The 20,279-nt window shown below is 43.2% G+C and overlaps 1 protein-coding gene across 1 annotated transcript; it reads left to right on the top strand.

Annotated features, from left to right (window-relative positions):
* Window positions 1-897: 897 nt before the first annotated feature.
* Window positions 898-14,028, top strand: CRABP1 (cellular retinoic acid binding protein 1). Its single transcript, XM_054078206.1, has 4 exons — window positions 898-1,053; window positions 1,217-1,395; window positions 4,254-4,367; window positions 13,707-14,028. Exons 1-4 carry the CDS (start codon window positions 984-986, stop codon window positions 13,755-13,757), a joined length of 414 nt encoding a protein of 137 aa, XP_053934181.1. The 5' UTR covers window positions 898-983; the 3' UTR covers window positions 13,758-14,028.
* Window positions 14,029-20,279: the final 6,251 nt, after the last annotated feature.

Raw genomic sequence — 20,279 nt, 5'->3', positions numbered from 1 at the left:
AACTTCCCAAAGCACCGAACATAAGGAGTGCGTGGCTGTGCCTGGGGAATGGTGGGCATGTTGTGTATGTCTTTGTCCTTTGCCTTTGTCAAAGGGGAGACTGGGATTGGGGGCAGTGGCAGCTTCCTTGCAACCGGCTCCTGCTCTTGGAAGGGCTGTGCTCCCTGGCACCTCTTTGGCCCTGTGGTTGTCTCGATGAGCAGTGTTGTGAGAGTTGGTTGATGTGTAGGTACACAAGGCTCGGAGCACGGGGCAAGGGTGTGATGTCTTAATGTGCCTCTGCCCTTCATGGCAGGGAGCCAGTATAAGCCTGGAGAGCCCACTCTTCCTTGGATTGCCCTCTCCTTTCCTTGCCTGGGGGGCCTTCCTCAAGTCCTCACTGTCATAGAATCAGTCATAGAATCATAGAATAGTTTGGGTTGGAAGGGACCTTAAAGATCACCCAGTTCCACCCGCTGCCATGGGCAGGGACACCTCCCACTGGCTCAGGCTGTCCAAGGCCCATCCAACCTGGCCTTGAACACCTCCAGGGATGGGGCAGCCACAGCTTCCCTGGGCAACCTGGGCCAGGGCCTCACCACCCTCATCATAAAGAAATGTCCTCCCCAGCTGCAGGACAAGTGACAAACGGGCTCTCTTTCCTGGGCAGCCCCAGGAGGCAGCTGGCAGGCTGCAAGGCGGGCAGCGATGAATGGAAGACCGAAAGGACAGACGGACGGACGGACGGACGGATGGATGGATGGATGAAGACAGCGATGGATGGAGGGATGGATGGATGGATGGATGGTGGCGGGATGAGCGGATGGAACGCTGGATAGATGGATGGAGGATTGGATGGCAGGAAGGGCGGTCGGAGGGCGGCGGGAGGGGCCGCTGGCGGTCCCCGGGGGCAGGGCTGGGGACGGTGGGGCAGACCCGCCCCCGCCGCTCCGCGCTCACAAGGTGCCGGAGCCGCAGCGAGCGCAGCCGCCCCGCTCCTCGCCATGCCCAACTTCGCCGGCACTTGGAAGATGAGGAGCAGCGAGAATTTCGACGAGCTGCTTAAGGCTCTGGGTGAGGCGTGGGGGGAGTGGGCGTCCTGCGGGCTGGGGAGGGCGGTGGGACCGCGGGGAGCATCCTCGGGGCATCCCCGCATCCCGAGCGGAGCCGCCGCTGCCCCCGGTCCCGCGGGCACCTCGGGCGGCTGCGAGCTCGGCTCCCTCCCCTCCTCGCCCAGGTGTCAATGCCATGCTCAGGAAGGTGGCGGTGGCTGCCGCCTCCAAGCCCCACGTGGAGATCCGCCAGGACGGCGACCAGTTCTACATCAAAACTTCCACCACTGTCCGCACCACCGAGATCAACTTCAAAATCGGGGAGAGCTTTGAGGAGGAGACGGTGGATGGGCGCAAGTGCAGGGTAGGAGCTGAGGCCAGTCTGTGTGTGTGTGTTTTCGTCCAGGGATGAGAGCCCGGTCTCTGTGTGTGTGTGTGTGTGTGTTACCGACTTCTCTTTCGATGGCACAAACGCATCTGCTGCTGCTGCTGTTCCCAGGCAGTGGCATTACTACTTTCCACCCTCTTCTTCCCAGAAGCGCTTTTTGGGGATTCTTAGTGGTCTGTTTGTGTGTCACCGACTTTTCTTTGCATGGCGCAAGTGCATCTGCTGCTCTCCACTCTCTTCTTCCCAGAAACACTCTTTGGGGCTTCTTAGTGGTCCTGATGTCTCTCATCCAGCATTCTCCCTCTTGCAGGGTAAAACTTAAATCTGAAGGCAACAGAGGCATGGCAGATCCCAAAAGCAGAGTCTGAGTACCTGCTTGCTGCTGGCAGGATTTTTTCCAGCTGTTTTTCCTTCCCTCTGCCCTGGAGACCTCGGCTGCAGGGCAAGATCTGCCCAACCTCTCTCCCAGACTGGGATATGGGGAACAGTGGAGCGAGGGAGACCTCAAGAGTCAGGATTTAGTGCACAAACCTTTTGCCCTAAACTGAATCACCTGAGCTCACCAGCAGGATCACAGACAGATGGTAGTTTGGGGTTGAAATCCCCCTGAATGCCCTTGCAGACGCATATCTCCAGTTTGCTGATCTAATAGGTCTTTAGCAGTGTAAGACAGACTTTTAGCGAGTGTTATACCAGCCCTAATCACACTGTCTCTTTGTGCAGAAGTGCATTAGAGGGTGTTCGCTTGAGCATTTTGGGCTTGATTCTGTGTCTAAGCCCCTGCTTGCTTTCGCCACCAATTCTGTGCCTGTGGATGGGGCTTTTAGTCTGCAGCCTCTGACACCAGCTTCTTGACATGGGATCTGGGCTGTTGGAGAACTGCACTGCAATCATAGCTGTCTTTTGACAAAAGTTGTCAAAGGCATGGGTTAGTTATCCTTTCCTCAGACACTTTAGTCTCACACTTTGAAGAGAAGTATACAGGAAACATATAAAAGTGGTATGGATGAAGAGTACCAGAATGTAGTCCCAAATTAGAATACAGTTTTAGAAGTATCCCAGGATGGTGAAATAATCTACTGTCCAAAATACGATCTCTGCTAATTCTTGGGCCAGCTCCTGAGAGCATTTGCACCACTAAAAATTCAGAACTTCACATCTTCAATGCAAATGCTGTAAATTTAAATTTATGAAAAAGGGAGGCAGCTTCTGGGAGTGAGTGAGCATTTAGAACATCCACTTGATCTCTAGGATGAGTTATCGTATATTTAACAGTTTGTTCAGGAAATGTTGCTGGCTTTGTTAATTTATCTTGTTCGGCAAAAGCAGTATTTTAGTATCTTCATGCATAATGCATGTACAATAAATGTGACCTGCTTTCTAGGGAAGGATTTATTCCTGCAGATGGAAAAACAATAATTGTGGCTGTAAGCTCTGAGAGTTGGAAAAATCTGAAAGAAATGTGTTTTGTGAAGTAGTAAATTTTTTCCATGTGTTGTGAAATTATTTATAGTCAACTCTCAGGAGTAAGTTGTACTGCTGTGTATATAACCAAGATATGGCCACAGAGCAGAAGCTGACAGATAACATAATACTTCAGAATATAATTTTCAGTATCTGGCAAAATTACTGGCTGATGATAGATAGATTTTGATACACTTTATGGAGTGGAGGGTTTTGTTCTGCTGACAAACTTGATCCATTGTTCATAGAGACAAAGAGCAAGTCGTATGTAGTCGTAGTGCAAGGCATAGCTTCTATAGCTGCCACTTGAGATGGTTCGTTGCCTTAAAATCCTGCTGTTTTGGAAAAAGTATTTATAAAGTAAACGGCTAATTTAAAATCCAAGTAAAGTGGTTTTTTTCCTTGGAAAGTCTGGGAAGTGTTAATTTGAATTTGTGCATACATATGCACACACACATGTATATATATATATATATATATATGTATATGTGTAGAAAATCACAGACTAATGAATGTCTCCCCTGTGCTAGTTGTAAAGCGATTACTTGCACATTCATTATAAGGCATCCTTCTGCACAGCTGTTCCATTGCACTGTAGAATAATAGTTCCATGCTAGAATGAAAAGCAACAAGAGTCAGGACTTGCCTGTTTGTGAAAGCTAAACAAAATCCTATGGATTTCTTTTCTTTTTTTTTCAGTGGTTTCATAGTCATTATTGAAATGCTTTGAAAAATGACCAAGGGTGTTTCAGTCTTCAGACACACAACCTTAAAAAAGTAATATCGCAAACACTAGAATCCTATCAAAGATTCTTTAATTTAGCTGTGATTTATTCTAGCTTGTTGGCGCAGTGTTTAATATACAGTCAACTGGGCACCATGCCATATAGCACGAAAGATTGTAAGTGACACATACTGCAATTTTAATGACCACAAAATGATACATAGGACTCTTGATGCTTTTACACTAAGGGGACTCTATAGTGATAAATAACACGTCAGATCAAACTGCATATGTGCCAAGATGCTTGGGAATGTGAACAATACATTATTACACATTTCTAAATTATGCTTTCAACATTAAGTGTTTTATGAAAACTGGGTGGCCTTTTTATTTGGAAACTTGCAAATTTACATTGAAAAGGCACATTTACAATTACCGTTTTATTAATATATACGTATTTCCAAAATGCCCCCTCATACCTTAATTTTGGTTTCACCACTTTCCACTGATAGATATCTCTTTCCCTTTGCCTTGTGTTGCTCCTTTCCTGCAGCAATTATTCTCACTGCTGCTCATTGTTGTGTCTCTACCTCATGCTGCTGGGGAATATAATTAATGTTATTCCTAATGGTTTTCTTGCCTGCAGAGTTTGGCCACTTGGGAGAATGAAAACAAGATCTATTGCAAACAAACTCTTATTGAGGGAGATGGTCCCAAAACATACTGGACTCGAGAATTAGCTAATGATGAGCTGATTTTGGTAAGAATCCTGAACCTACCCAATACATGCACCATATTAACAACTATTTATTACCATGTAGTATGACTTACTACTTCTCTTCACTTAAATCCATCTGGAAAACTACCATTTTCATAATCCTCTACAGTACAATTCATACATCACTTTTTTCCTTTCTTCTTAGATTTTTTTTTTTTAAGAACAAATGAAGATATATGCAGGTTCTCGCTTGCTTTTTATTGCTGTAACTGTTGCCATGCTTTTACTGGTAGAATAATCAGAAGTAGGCCACTTCTACTGTGTAAATTCACAACATCACCAAAGAATTTGCTTGATTTATTGCAGATTTTCCCTGGTGCAAGTGAGATCAAGGCGTTTGACCTCATTTCTAGAGAAACTTCTTTTTTAGGCATGTGCATATTGTGCTGCTTCTTATACACAGTCACATGGTGTATAGCAGGGAAGATGGAGTGTGTTGTTAACATGCTCTAATCTCATTTTGTTTGTGAAGAACAGCTAATTTTTTGCCCATCTCTGTGACATTCCTCAGTTCCTTGATCATCTGTGAATCCAGTTCAGAATTGCCTTTGTGGTTTTCTCAGAAATACAACAATTTGCACAATTGCTGTCAGCCAGCATCCCCCTCCTCCTGTGCGACATTCCGTACAGCGGCAGGGTGGTTTGGGCATTCTGAGCAGCACCTCTGCCATGGCCTCACTGTTTATGCCATGAATCATGTGCAGTTTGTTTACTTATATTGTACTTATTCCTGTTAAAGTTGAGTTTTCTCCACCGAGTCTCCCCTCAGCAGCCCCTCTGCATTAATGAAACAATATCCAGAACGGTTGCTCTGAGTTACAAGTAGCACAGTTTAGCTCCAGTTCAGAATCATTTTACTGCACACGTTCTTACTAGTGAGTTCCAGATAAATAGTTGATTAGACTGCTACGCCTCATCAGTTTGGGCATAGAAGACACGCTGCTGGAGCGATGGGTAAGAAAACATCAAAGCAGGGAGGTTTTATTTCAAATTATCACACTAACTAAACCTCTGCACTTTAAAAAACAAACAGCCTCCCCAGTGTTTCTCTAAAGCAGTTGGAGCTCTGGTTTTAAGATTGCATCTGAAATAAAAACAGGACCCAAACCTAACTAACTATAAACAAAAAGCTTTTCAGGTGTTAATATTATTCCAGACATCTTGGAATTGTTCACCCACACCTTGGGAGGAGATGTATGCTGTTAGTGAAGTCACACTGTTTTTTATTGAATGAATACTCTATTTCTGGGTGATGTCTTTTGACTCAGCCACTGAAATTCTTTATATTATCAAAAAACTATAGGAGGCAAAGTACTTTCATTTCTGCTTCACATCTTTACATATAATGCAGTGGATGAGGTATTTTCTCAACTAGCATTTTTCCAGCTTTCTAACTATATGTTTCTGTAGTTTATTATTTAAGCAACAAACTAATGAGTCAGCTGTTAAACAAAGTGAACTGATCCAAGCAAAGCAAGAAAGGCAGTCATAATACAATTACCTCCTGCAATCACCGGAGGGAACTTACCCTGCAGGGGAAGAAGAATGAGGCTGGTTAAGAAACAGGGCGATTCAAAGATTATAAAGCCATCCAACCTTTTTTCTTGTATAATACAGTCTGTTGAGCTTTCTTAAATGAATTATTTTTCAAATCAGGATACGAACTAGAAAATCTTCCTTCTTTTTAAAACATTTCAATTCATAGGAACTCAATCATGTCTTTTGATAAATTGTTTTACTGGTTAATACGGCTGTTGTAGTGGTGGCTTCATCTCCCTACTCTAATCTGAAATTATTCTGATTTATATGCGAAGACCCTAACTCTTCTTTGGGCACTTGTGCTCAGCTGATCATGATCCCATTTTCCTGGTTTCTGATTCCCCAGACTGATCCCCTTCTCCTCTCCTGCAGGTTGGGATTGTGTTCATTGCTTGCAGTATACCATTTTATTGTGGCCGTTATGAAAACATAGTGTTTGCTTCCAAACATCATTCTTCTTGTCTTTTACTATTTTCTAGGATGTGCAGTTCCATTCTTCTACCTCTTTTCTGGAGCACAATGGCCTCTTTTGCTTTATTAAACATTAGGAAATTACTTGGTCCTCAGGACAAAGATCTTCAAGCTCCTCGTGACAATTGATGGGACTGAATGTACAAATCTTTTAAATACATGTGCCAATGAGTTCAAAATCTTGTGACCCCCAAAACTTCGCAATGAGGTGTTTATAGGAGCAGTGGTGGCGAGCGTGAGGTCTCTGGTCCTTTGGAGAAGTTAAGATGGTAAAATAAACTCTTCTGGGAGGCAGGAAAGGGTTCTGCTGTTTGGAGGAAGACGGACGAGGGTTAGGAAAGCTACATTTTCTTGTGTGTGGCCCCTAATTTTAGAATCCCAGAATATTCCTTCCAGACTATTATGTAGGCTTCAAAATCTAAACTGCCTGAAGGGATTGGCTGAGGTGTGTTCTCCAACCGTAACAGGGAACAAAGTAGGAATAGAAGCTCTTAGTGAGAAGACCCTGTGACCCCTTTTGATCTCTTGCCTCTCAACTGTGTTTGGATTTTTCACCACTTCAGTGAAGAAAGATTTAACTTAGATTATTTAATCTTCTGCTTGAATCTGAGTCTGCAAACCCCCAGTTACGTCTTACTTCTTCAAAGCTAAGATCATGGTGAGAAGAGAGCTTTCTTTGTCTTCTTTCTTTTCCATCCTCCCAGCTTGTTAGGATTCTTTTGGACCCGAATTTCTTCCTCATTCAATTTTGCTTCCAATACCCTTTCCAACATTTAAAAATTCCCATCTTCACGCTTCTCAAACTTCCCTACTTACCTAAGAAATATTTTCTATTCTTTTACTGTTTCTGGTGTGCTTTGGTAAGCTTTCTCTATTTCCATTCTGGCAGAACATCTTAAATAAGCAGGAGGGAACCATATTCCTGTGAACTTCTAGATGTCTGCAGCTGGGAAGCTTTTTTGGGGCAGAGTCTGTGATGGGGCAGTTTAGGAACTCTAAGACTCATGTTTATTCTCACAGTCTGTGCTCCTGATTCTCTGTCCTAAGAAATCTTTCGAGAAGTCTTGAGTCTCCTCCTTAGCTCTTACATCCATTTGCAGAAGAAATCCAGAACACTCATACCCCATTTGGAAAAAAGTTGCAAGAGGGAATCTAAACTGTTTTAGACTGAGGCATGAATGGAAAAATGGCTTGGGGCAACAGGCAGGGGGTGAAGAATGAGTTTTACTCTGCTCATACTGGCTGCATAAATATTGGAGCTTTGCCACATAATTTTGATCTGATATGCTGGATTGCTTAGGGGGTCCATTTGATTATGACATTTTCCTAGTGGAAGGATGTTTTTCTCCCCAACACAGCATGTTAAATAAAATGCATTTATTATCACTTATGATTAAAAAAAAATCCGTGCTGAATCGTCATGACTACCACAGAGCTAAAATAGAAACCATATTACTGTACAATTATCAATCTTTCTTGAATCCTGGCAGAAGAATTCCTTGTGTTCTTCAAAGGTTCTTTGGAGCAATATGATGGTCTTCCATGTCACATCTTATCCTCTGGTATACAGGTGCTGGGAGCAAATTATTTAGTTAGCAAAGATTTCTGTTACCTTCAGGTACCAGTTCAGTTTGCCTTCAGTTCTCCTTAGCTCCTTGCAGCATGAAGAATGAGATTACTCTCGTTGGTAGTATAAATAATATTTGGTTCATACAACAGCAGATGGAGGTCTAAAGTCCTGTTAGAAAAAGAGCCCTTTCAACTGAGTAAGCAAAGAAGGATTCAGCTCTGCTTTAACAAAAAAGATGTTGGGAATGACATTGCAACTGCTTTCATCAGTGCTGTTTATTCTCATCTGATGCGCTGACTGGGGTTTTAGTGCTGCCTTTTTAGAAGAACTGAACAATGTAGATTAAAAAAAAAATTACGTGGAATGTGCAAGCAAATGAGGCTGAACATGATAGATCCCCATCAAAGTCCACATTTGTTTGTCTTGACTTTAGAGTATATTGTATTGCCGTGTAACGCATACAGAGAGTCAGAATATCTGTATGTACAACTTCACATTTATAAACTATCCTTGGGTCAGCACTTGAGCAATCAAGATCAGACTGTAATACAAAAATATATATTTACTTGTCTGAAAAGTAAGACCTGTGATTAAGTCTATTCTAGTATGTTTTTTCTTCTCGCTTGTTTTGTACTCTGTAATGTGTTTGCTGTTGCAGTGTGTTTTTGTCAGGGACATTAATGAGCCATCAATCACCTGTGTAAATCAGAAGAACAAAAGGTCTGCTCTCACAAAGTTAAAGGATGCTGCTTCTAAGTGGTAGCTATTCAAATGAGAGACATTTATATTCAAACTTTATCTGCATTGCTGCTTTCGTAGCTGCTCATACCTCTATAGATTTTGGTTCAATTTGTAACACACAAACATTTTAAAGTGGATAGTTACTGCAGAGGGGCTTTAAAAACAGCCTCAGACCGCATTTTACACAGTTCACGTATCACACAGGGGTTCTCAGAATCAATTATAGCAAGGGTCAAAGATCAGAACGTTAGGGAGGTTTCAAGCATGGTTTCTATTCTACATTCCCTCCCCAGAAAAATCATGCCGTGGTTGATTAGAACTGGTGAACTGTGGAGCCTAGATGAGCGAGTGAACATTTTTTAAATTATATTGCTGGCTTCTGAAATTTAACGCAGTCAGTGAGAAGGGTCAGTGCAGATTTGGAAAGATACTCTGCAGCCAAATGCTGAGATTTGTGGTGTACCTAAGTCTTGTATCGAACAACTACAACTATTATTAAACTACCTAAGGGTTTAACTTTTTTATAGGTTTTGAAGAATGCTCTTAAATAAAAGCAGTTATCCAAAGCAGGGTCTGCTTATGCTGAGGTCAGTGGCGGGGGTGGGTGTTGCTGCTGACCTCATTAAAGCAGCCTTGATAAAAGTTCAGAAGCCTATAATAATGCTTATGCATGCTTTCCGTGGGCCTAATGCTTTAATTTACTATTTGCCATGAGCAGATTTACAAGGGGGCTTAGGGATCTGCAGCCCCTGCTCACCAGTATAGCCTGGTCTGGGTCGCATCCCAAACGTATAAGCAGAGGAAGAAGCGAAAGCCATTTGCAACTTGGATGCATCTGGTCCTGTATGTAGCCTCTTATAATATCCGTTGTAGCTTAGATACTTGCTGTGTGCTGGCTGTCAAGATTACTACTGGGAGATACCATAGTCTCATATTCTTACCTCTGTCATTTGCTGTGCTACTCTGAGGAAGCGGTTCTCAAGCACAAATACCGACATTGGGGTACCTCGATAAATGACCTGATTTTGCGTGGTCCTGTTGATTGATGTCTTGCCAAAAGTGAGGTTTTATATTGGGTGATTTGCTATTAATACCCAAGTTCGAAGTGGGGGCCACACCCCTTGTGACTGCAGCCCCATCATGATCAACGTCTCTCATAAAATATTACGGGAGTCAGGAGGAGAAAGGAAATATGCAATCTGCCTTTATTGTGAAATTTTCTATCTTTACTCTGGATAACATGGAAGTTTGCATGTGGACAAAGCCTTTGCTGAGGATTTAGTAATATCTTCTCTTCTCTTCTCTGTTTGCTTGCTCATGTATTCTGCTTCCCTCTTGCAAGTTGCCCCTGCAGGTGGGTCAGTCCTGAGCCGATAGCAGGGGATTTTTGCACACACTGGCAGAAGCGATCTTTCCCAGGTGATTGTTTCAATCACAGCATTCCTTATTATACTGTGTGCTGCACTTATCACAAAGGCTCCTCAGCACATGTTTATAAAGAAGGCCTTCAAAAAGCAGATTTACTGATACGGTAATATATTACTGCCCTGTAATTCTCTTTTAATCTCTAATGATGTCAGTGGTCATCAGATTTTGAGTGAACTGAGAGAGGTCAATTTATTGGATTATCCCCCTGTGCAGGGCTTTGTTTGCAGTGTGCTTATGGACTCTTAGCTACAGATTATGACAGGCTAAGTGAAGAAAACAATTCTGTAATTTGCAGTCACTGCACATTTGAAATCCCGTGTTAGATTTAGAGAGAAGCCTTGCCTTGTAGCGTGCTGTAAAATAAGTGAGACCTTTGCAACTGATGAGAAGAGGATGTTAGAGAATCCTGCGCCTTCTTCTCAGATTTGAATCACAGTTTGGTGCTGTTCCACTTTTTGTTTTCTTAATTGCTCTGGTGAAGCTACTCCATCAAATAGCAGGATTGCTCACTCTCTTTTAATTACAAAGTTCTACTCCTTTGGGTCATGGGAGGCTTTACAGTCTGTTTGCTCTGACAGGATCTATCACTTCCCTCCGGTCTAGAATTAGAACCATAGGCACTACACTGCTTCATCCTACCCCTGAAAACAAGGATTTAAGTGTGAAGGATAGGGAAGTAACAGCCTTTTGATTTGGATCTTCCTCTGAGCTTGGGCCCACCTGTACATTAGACATTTCTGTGAGTAACCACAAGAAAAGGAATGCAGCAAGTTTGAACACATTCCGTTTTGCTTTATTTAGCAACATTTAGGGGAATTGTCTAAACAATGCTAGTAAGCTGCAGTAAGATAGGGAAGCGCCTTTTACATTTAAACCATGTACATAACCGTGACAGTCAAAGCCATTTATTTATGTGCTTCAGTATGGAATTAGGTCACTAATCATCTGAACGGTAAAGTGGTAAAAAATGCAGCTTATTCCTGAAGCAGGTCAGAGGCCATAATCTAAGCTGGGTCTTACAGGAAAGGATGCCTGGCTGTTTGAGGAGTGCCCAGTGGCTACATGGTTCTCCTGAGTAATTGTAATTCTGCTTTTTTTTTATCTCTTTACAATCTAGATTTAATTGTGTTAACTTATAGTGGTTTTCCAGTCTGTGAGACTGGGGTGTTGCAGAGAATGACAATCTTTGTGTGTAACAACTGACTTAAGACTACTATGTATTTGCGTTTCCCGGATATGTCTGTGTTTTCTGCTCTTATTTTTTGTCCTGACAGAGCAACTTTAATGCAGTTATTTGCCTGAGAGTTTCAGGAGTCCAGTAGTCCAGCTGGAGCTGGATGTTAGAAGTACAAGATGAACAACCATTGTGCTTTGTCCAAAATGTGTCAAGCTGGGACCCTGTGTGTGCACAACAGTCAGTCTGTGTGTCTGTGCACTGGACTTGCTGCCTGTGCAGTGCGTTCTGGATGCACCCATACTACTGAGCTTTCCCAGGAAGTTACTATTGCTTTTTGACTCCACCACAAATTTTTATCTTTATTTTCACACTTTATCCTGTGGATCTTGCAAGGAAGCTGCCACTCAGACAACACTGATGTCTGAGAGCGAGCTATGCCCGGGGGTGCGATCACAGAATTGCACTTTAGAATCTCAGACACTCAGAGCTAAAGTGGCCCCTTAGGACAGGCTCAGACTGTGGGACGCATATTTCAGTCTACTCTTCCTTGCAGTGCTGCCTCTCAATACAACTGCTGACCTGTTGTGAGTATAACTGTTGTTGCACAGGTTTATGGGAAGGAGTTTGTCCCCTGACTTCCCTGAAAGAATAGACATAAATTTACCAGGCAGGTTACAAGAGTTTTGGCGAACTGTTGCTGCAACCTTTCTCATTACAACTGGCTGAAGTGGCACCCACTCACGTTACAAGATGTGCCTGCATAGCTGTGCAGCTCCAACGGTCTGACTCGGGCTGTGCCAGCTCTTGAAGAACACTACACAAAGACTCTTGTACTATTATTTATGATTTGTGTTGAAGTAGCAGCGGGGGACCCAGGCTTCGCTGTGCTTAGCAATGCCTGAACTTACCATAGAAAGACAATCACTGTCCCAGTGACCTTTCAGTCTCCACAGACAGCCTCAAGCCTGGGATGGTCTTGACTCTGACTTGCCTTCTCTGGAAAAGCCCTTGCTGAAATAGTTTCACCTTTGTGAATAATTTTGGAACTGTTGGAGGAGGCCATAGGAAGGGTATTTGGAGCTGGTACCGAGGGCAATGGAGATCTGCATCCTTTAACTTTCATTTTCAGACATTTTCCTATGTAAGCTAAGGATGCATACAAAGACTGATATTATAAGCTCTTTATATGCATAAAGCCAAAGCCTGTATCCCCAAAATACTAACAGACTTTTCTTCTCAATAAAGTGAACAGAATATAAGCCACAGTCACTTTTAAAGCCAAGTCCTTTCAAAGAGATGTTGGCTAAAACAGGCGTAGAAATCATTAAAACAAATGAAGTCCAGCTGAATTTTCATAACACACTGGGGTAGGTCTTAATTATATTTCTCAGTGAGACCTTGGCAGTTATTACAGCCAAACATCTCACCTCACAGCTTGTAAGTGGTGAACTCAAAACTGTCAGTGTAGCTGAATGTGAGGGGGTTTGCAGTCAGTTTTTCCTGCTCTTGCACCCATTATTTCCCTCATCCTTAATTGCTTGCTCAGCTCCGTTTCATCACATAACACCAACTCTAAGTATCTGTAAAATCAAAGCTTTCTGAAGCACAGAATCTGGTACAAGAAATGGGATGATAACAGCACATAGTCTGTACTAAATCAGTGGCTTTCAGATGTGTAGTGATCAAACGTTTGTGAGACCTCATAGGTGTTCAATCATGTGAAATGAGTTTGATCTCGACTACCTTTTCCTCCACTATGTGCCCTCATTTCAGACCCATATCATAGTTAACAAATTCATAGGTGAAGGTCACAGCATCCTGAAAGAAGGTTGTGATCGACGCTGCCCACATGAAAGCTTGAAAGAGAGGGGTTTGGTCTCTCCCAGCATGTTGTGTCAACATCTTGCGGCAGCATTATGTTTACAGGTTACTGGTATGCGTTCTCCTGGTCTTCAGCTTTGCTCCGCTGACTTCACTTGAACTACTCTGATTTATACCTGCAAATATCAAAGAATACCTTTGGAACATGCTGTCTGAATTCCACCCTCAGCATTTACAGTTCAAAGCACTGCAACTGTTTCTAAATATAATCGTGCATTCCAAATTCTCTTTCTTTTCTCATGTTTATTTATAAATGCATGCCAAGAAACTATAGAAAAAGGGAATTGTGCATCATTTATCATTCTGACAAAATTCATGGTGCCTTGGAAAAAAAGGTCACTTACATTGCATTCCTCTTCCAAAATGACTCCTTTCTTTACTCTCATCTGTCACAAGACATAGGAAAATGTATTTCTGCTGTAGTGCTAGCTGCTGTAGTAAAAATAACGTTAAAAAATGGTGTTGAATGTTTGCCGGTTCCATCTCTTCTGATTGATTTCTATTTCTTTTCCAGACCTTTGGTGCTGATGATGTTGTATGCACAAGAATTTATGTAAGAGAGTAAAAACATCAATTTACTTGTCATCTGGGATGAAGTGGAGAACTGTGAAAATCCCCAGTGTAATGAGTATCTGTGTGTGCTGTTACTAATGCGGTGTTGTATGTGACCATGTGCATTATATCTGAACCCATATTCTCTGTTAAGTGTATTTTGCTTTCATTTTTTATCGCAGACACTATTCCTTCCCACTTTTATGCCATCATTTTTTGTGTCTGCTTTGTATTCTGTAGTTGTCACTTGCTATGGTTTCATCAATTATTAAACTTATAAAACTCACAGCAGTTTGGGGGTGTTTTTAATAGAAAACCCAGCAGTGCTTGTGTTAGGACTGAAACACTTTTTACCCTCCGTTGAGGTCAGTGTGGAGTTTTACTGCTGCTGGCTAGCACCACGCTGTCAGGGAACACCTCGTAGGGCACCACAAAGCGCAGGAGAGTATGTGAATGGTAAGGCTTTTTGTGGAGCTACAGGCTGCTCTCTCAAAGCTAGAGCTCTGCTTCTTTCCTTCTTTCTGTCCTGTCTCCTCGGGAGAGTTGTTGAGGAACAATTTCTGTATCCCGGGATTGCTGGGACTGAGATTCAGCAGAAGCAGACAAGGCAAGGAGAGATCTTTACCCTCTTCCCTGCTGCGTCTCCGAAGAATGCCCAAACTTTCCCTGTTGAGATACTCATTGTCCAAGTACAAAACCCAGCTGTATCTACAGGACAAATAACATTGTGATCATGACTAATACTTACTGTCATCAAACCCAAGCACCTCAGGCTTCATCAGAGTGCCAGCAGAATCCAATTAATTTTACTTGTTTGAGACATGAAAAGATAAAATTGAGGAAAGCTGGTTTTTTCTTACCTTCTCACCTGTGACACGGAGAACTTCTGATGGCTTCACTCCCCCTCAGTGTTACAGCTCTCACTTTTGGTGACTCAATAGTTCATTCCTTAAACAACTAAGTGTTTCACAGACCAGGGCCATAGTTCAAGAATAAAAGAAACACCAAATTTAATGTATTTATTCTGGCTCAGAGTTCTGGCCACAGCACTATCAAGTATTAGATTTAAGCTGAACAGACATTCCTCTAATGAACCAGAACCTCTTCCATTCTTCAGCCTTGGAAATATCTGGAGATTGAGACTAGGAGCCGTACTTGTTTCAGGGCAATATCCAAGCTTATCTGACCACCTTTCAGCTTTGCAAGGACAATATTTCTGCTTCATGTCACACCATCACAGAAGATTTTTAAGAGATTCAGTGTTAGCAGAGTATATCCCCTGTTCGCTAGGCTGTGCTCAACATTCAGGATGGGAAAATATGTCCAAATCTTGATCGCCTTGTGACATCCGTGGGGAACAAATTAATTGGTCTCTTCATCACTTACATAGCATTGCAGAGGTATCCCCTTTTACAGGGTTGGTGAACTGCTGCAGAGAAATGGGCCACCTGTAGTACACATTGCAGTGTGAGCTACTGCAGCAGAACAGGAGAGAAACATGCAATATTTTCTGTCTCCTGTGCTCTGACAGGTCACAATTCCTTTCTCTGCCATCAGCACTCAAGACGCAATATTGCACTTGAAAAGGGGGATCTTTTCCTTCCACACTCTCACCTTAAGCCGAACTCATGTTTCCATGAGTTTGGTTCAGTTGGTACCAATTAAATACACTGCATGTTAGCTCGCATTGGGGCATGGGCCAAAATTAGTTCATCGTGGTTTGAATGCAGCTAAAGCTACCCCCTGGTAGGAATGAAACCATGAAGGGGTATGACAGTGATCTGTCTTTGTTTTCTATCTTCTTTTAAGAGTCAAATTAAAATAGTTGGGTGGTTTTTTCCAAACACAATCCACTTCAGGAGTTCCTGGACCTGCTTGTGCAATCAGCTCTGCCAAAAGGACTCTATCGAAAGTGCCAGGCTGAGCCAGCTCAAAGCATCTCAGTGATGCAGACAAAACTCTCATCTTTCCACATCAAAGCTGAGAAGTAAATAGCACTGTGCTACAGGACGTGCTGGCACATGCCATATCCCTATGGCAACGGGAGCCCAGCAACACCATCGAGTGCTTTGCCTCCACCTCCCAGAAGGTGGGTGATGGATGAGCTGATGAGGCAAGTAGGAGAGCCAAAGCCAGTAGGTAGCAAGGCTCTTTTGCCTTTCAGAAAAGTGTTACTCTTAGAAATTACCTTTTCTGGTTGTGTCTAAAGCAGCTCTGATGCAGGATTTGTGAGCTTTCAGCAAGGTGTTGGTATGAGCCTCACATTGTTTAGAGCAAATGAGTGCATTTAATAGAAGTGCTGATTTCCATGTTTCATTTCTAGGAAGGCTCGTGCTAAGCTGTTTTTCTGCGCAAGCAAATATCCTTCACAAAATTTTCCCATCAGCTGGAAAATACCAAGACAGGCTTCCATCCAGTTGGCAACTGCCATCCAAGTAGTAAAGCTTGAGCTGTGTAACTGAGTTGTATAGGTTATGATTAAAACCAGGCTCTTGAGATATGAGCTACCCTCTATAACTGGGAACTTTTTCTTCCAGTATTGAAACTGTTCCCCTAAGCTTCATTTGCAGTCTGGCATGACAGGAGTTCCTTTCTTTAGTAATTTTGGTGTGGAAGCTTCGCCATGTGATTGACTTTCATGGAGTTACATTTAGAGCTTTTGGTGCATGGGTAAATTCCTATGAACAAAGGCTAGAATTGGACCAGGGTGTTAGTTTTATGGATGATTGTCGAAACAGTGCAAAGGCCAAACTGCATTTTGTGAGCCCTCCTGGATTGAAAAGCTCTCCAAATCTAGGCACACAAGGATTTGGAATTATTTTACTGGCCAAAAGCCTTGCCGTTGTCTCCTGCCTTTCTTTTCTTTGCTGAGAATAAGCTCCTTTGGGAGCATGGAAGCTGAACAAGGCCAGGATGGCCCATGGAGACAGTTTTATCCACTTTTTGTGTAAAACATCATGAATTCACTCCTCCCCAGATGAGGTGATAGAGGCAGAGTAGAATTATTGTAGCTGGCATCTACAAATCGTAGTCTTAGGATGCTTGACTGTTGCTTAGCAGAACAGGATCCTGAAACCTTCAGGTGGCTGCTCTCTGCACACAGGAAGGAGGGACTTTTGTAGGCAAAGGTGCCCGGACAATGGAGCACCTAAGGGGTACATAAATGATTTGATGATTACTTGATAGCATGCGGATATCTAAAAAGGGCCCCAGGGATTTTATGGATATTGCCTTCCAGGTTCAAATCAAAGGTACATTCTCTACATCACTAGGTCTTTTGATCAGGCCTGTGACGGAACAAGCAGTGGATCCAGGGACGGAGCCTGGCTCACAGTTACATGTATTGGTGAGCGAGCAGAAGCTTCCTTCCCCTGGTGCTGCTGTATTCTAATTAGTGCTTTGTCACTTGCCCTGGAAGCACAGTGGTTACAAGCACAGAATGTAGACAACCAAAGCTCACCTCTGTCTGATGGCAGCTGGTGGACCACTGCATGCATTACCACCCGCTACATGTCTGCTGTCTTGCGTGTCTCATGTGCCCAATAAGATAGACTTCTGAGGTCTGCCAGTGCTCGGTGGTGATGGCCAAATGACTTTGAGGCCATCCCTGACCAATGCATTAAGGGTTCCTTAATGCACTTCCCTGAGTGTTTATTGCACAATACTCTTTATGTTTGAGAGTATTTCTCCACACAAGGCCAGCAGAATACAAATGGCTAAGAAGGTGAGAAGTCTTCCTCCTTGAAATCCAAACACTTTGCTATGCAGTTGCCAAAACAGTCCTGGTGGCTGAATGGATACAGTCCAAGCGAGTATTCAGTTGCCTAAACACCTATGTGTACAGCTATTAGTATTTTAGGTGTCCTCGGTATCCAGGAGGTCAGCCCAAAGCTGGCACGTAACACTGGCTGTGCAGGAGAGCCGTGCCTGGTTGTGGAGAGGCAGCAGCAGAGCAGGGACAGAACCTGAGGGCATCACAGGCTACATGTCTGTGACGAGGCGACTGAGTCCCAGCCTACGTGCCTGCTGGCTTGGGACCATGCCGTGTGCTGCGCTGACCACACTGATAACTGCTACAGCAAGACAAAGAAAGGGTTATACAGGTATCTGCAGCAACTTGGCACACGTGTAACGATTGACAAAACCAAAACCTCCCCAGATGAGTGGAACACTAGGATACAGCAGCCAGATTCTCTGCCCTAAGGCAATAAGAGTTCATTTTAGGGTTTTCCTTTGATTTTCCATACTTTGTTCTTAGGCTGCTTTCATAAAACATTTATTGTTTCTTTTCTCCAGAAAATATAGTCATCCCAACCAGTAAACAGCTCAGGCAGTGAAGCTGGTTTCAAAATAATCCACTGTGGGAAACCCAAAATATGAAAAAAAGAAATCATCTCAGCCAGAAATATGCTATTGCATTGAATTGTTCGGTTCACACATATCTGTGCCACCACCTACTATTGTGTGGGAGCAGAGCTGTCCCACTGCATGCCGCATGCCCTGCAGAGCCCGTGCTGCTTCAGCTCAAGCCGTCACTCCTCGCACTCGGAGTGCAGAGAGATCTATTTCTGCTGACAGGAAGCTCCAAATCCCACACGGCTGCAGAATCCAGAGTCTTTGAATCCTGTTAAAATTATGTGCTGTCTGAATACTGCCATGTCAACCAAAAGTGTTCTCTTTGATATTACAGATGGCTGGCTGGCTAAGGAGAGTGGTAAAAAAAAAAAATGCAGTTATTAATAACAGAGGAACAGGTGGGAATAGATGTCATAGTGCTTTCTGCTAATTTCTTCATTTTCAGCATTCCCCACGTTGCCTCCCAGAGCATGATACCAGTTTTGATCACACGCAAAAAAACCCCAAGACTCTCAAAATTTTAATTCACTCTTGCTGCACTCTGTTAAATCAGAGTGAAGTCCTGATTTTGTCTCTCTTCATTCTGTTTCCTTCTGCGGACCTGCCAGTCATGCGCCACCAACACGATCTGTGGCAGGCACTCAGGTTTTTTGCCATATTCTCCAAGAGAAATCTGACACCTAATCTGTTTTACAACCTCCAGTACGATTTGCTGTTAGAATTTGCTTGATGGTCATACACTGCAATGAGAGAGGAAGGTGATGAAGCTTGAAATGGTTTCTGCAGCAGGCAATGCCACAGTCTTCTACTAGATATTGCTATCTCCTGCACAAAGGAGCTGCTCGCTGGGAGAGGCGGTTCAGGTGCTCAAGCAGAAAGGACATGGCCATCTAGGTGACTGACAACTACAGATTTCTTAAAGCCCTGTAGATATGCCTCTCAATGCCAATCTTCACAAGATGTTCATGTGGAGCTGGTGGGCTGATTTCATCACAGATCTGATGAGTTCACAGAAAGTTTTCAAAGGGCTGAAGCTTTCATGTCTAAGTAGCTGCTGCTGCTGGGAGATAAAGGTGCAATTGGAAATCAAGTGATCTTACAGAAAACGTGGATAGGACTAGTTATAGTGGGTCAGTGTAAAGACCAGTACCCAGTGCCTAAGACTCTTCTCCGAGACCCCAGTGAGCATGCCTGTTCCTTTAGCAGGCTGAAAGATGTACAGCGAGTCCACTTCCAGACATGCCTTGGAAATATCCCTATGTGCTTGTTTCCCACTCACTCAGTTTCCTCACTTTGTCTCCCACATACACAAAAAAGGAAGAATACCTTTTTACTCCCATCAAAGAGACCAAGGGACCTGTTGCCTCTTTAAATGCATTGGGAATTTTTGGCATCCCAGGTGGGCTGAGACAGACAGGATCACTGAAGTAGACAGCAGTTTTGAAGACCAAGGACTTGGGGATCCTACTCACTGTTCGAAAAATAAAAAGTTTGCTATCCTTTTGTATTTAGAATCAAGAATCACAGAATAGTTTGGGTGGGAAAGGACCTTAAAGACACCTCCCACTGGCTCAGGCTGCCCAAGGCCCATCCAACCTGAACCCCTCCAGGGATGGAGCAGCCACAGCTTCCCTGGGCAACCTGGGCCAGTGCCTCACCACCCTCACGGGGAAGAAATTCCTCCTTGTGTGTAGTCTAAATCTGCCCCTCTCCAGTTTGGCTTGAATTCTACCCTGTGACTCAAATCTATAAACCACACCCACAAGGTGAGAGTTTATCTTAGCATCTCTGGAGAAAGATCGGCAATTTAAAACAATCTCGATGGAAAGCAGTTATCAGTGTTACTCAGAGAGACCTTTTAAGGACTCTTCTATTGTCTGTGTCAATGCGGAGAGTCTGGTGTGAGTAAGAGGTTGCTGATTGCTGAAGTTCTTTCTTTCCATTTCTCTTGCTGCAGTTGGGAGATTTTTAAAATGTTCCATATGTGGAAGTTTATGTAAAATTGACACTGTGCCATAACGATGCAGAGTGAGTCTGGAACATCTAAATAATGATAGTAATTTGCATATGATCCTCGGTTGGGCATGCCAGGACATCAGCAATGAATACAATGAGAAGTCTGTGTCTGAAGTAAGCACCTAATAAGTCTTTTTGCAGGAGTTTTTAACACTGAGCTTAC

Source organism: Cuculus canorus, chromosome 12, assembly GCF_017976375.1.
Source record: "Cuculus canorus isolate bCucCan1 chromosome 12, bCucCan1.pri, whole genome shotgun sequence".
Lineage (NCBI taxonomy): Eukaryota > Metazoa > Chordata > Aves > Cuculiformes > Cuculidae > Cuculus > Cuculus canorus.
This window is presented reverse-complemented; position numbering and strand designations above follow the sequence as displayed.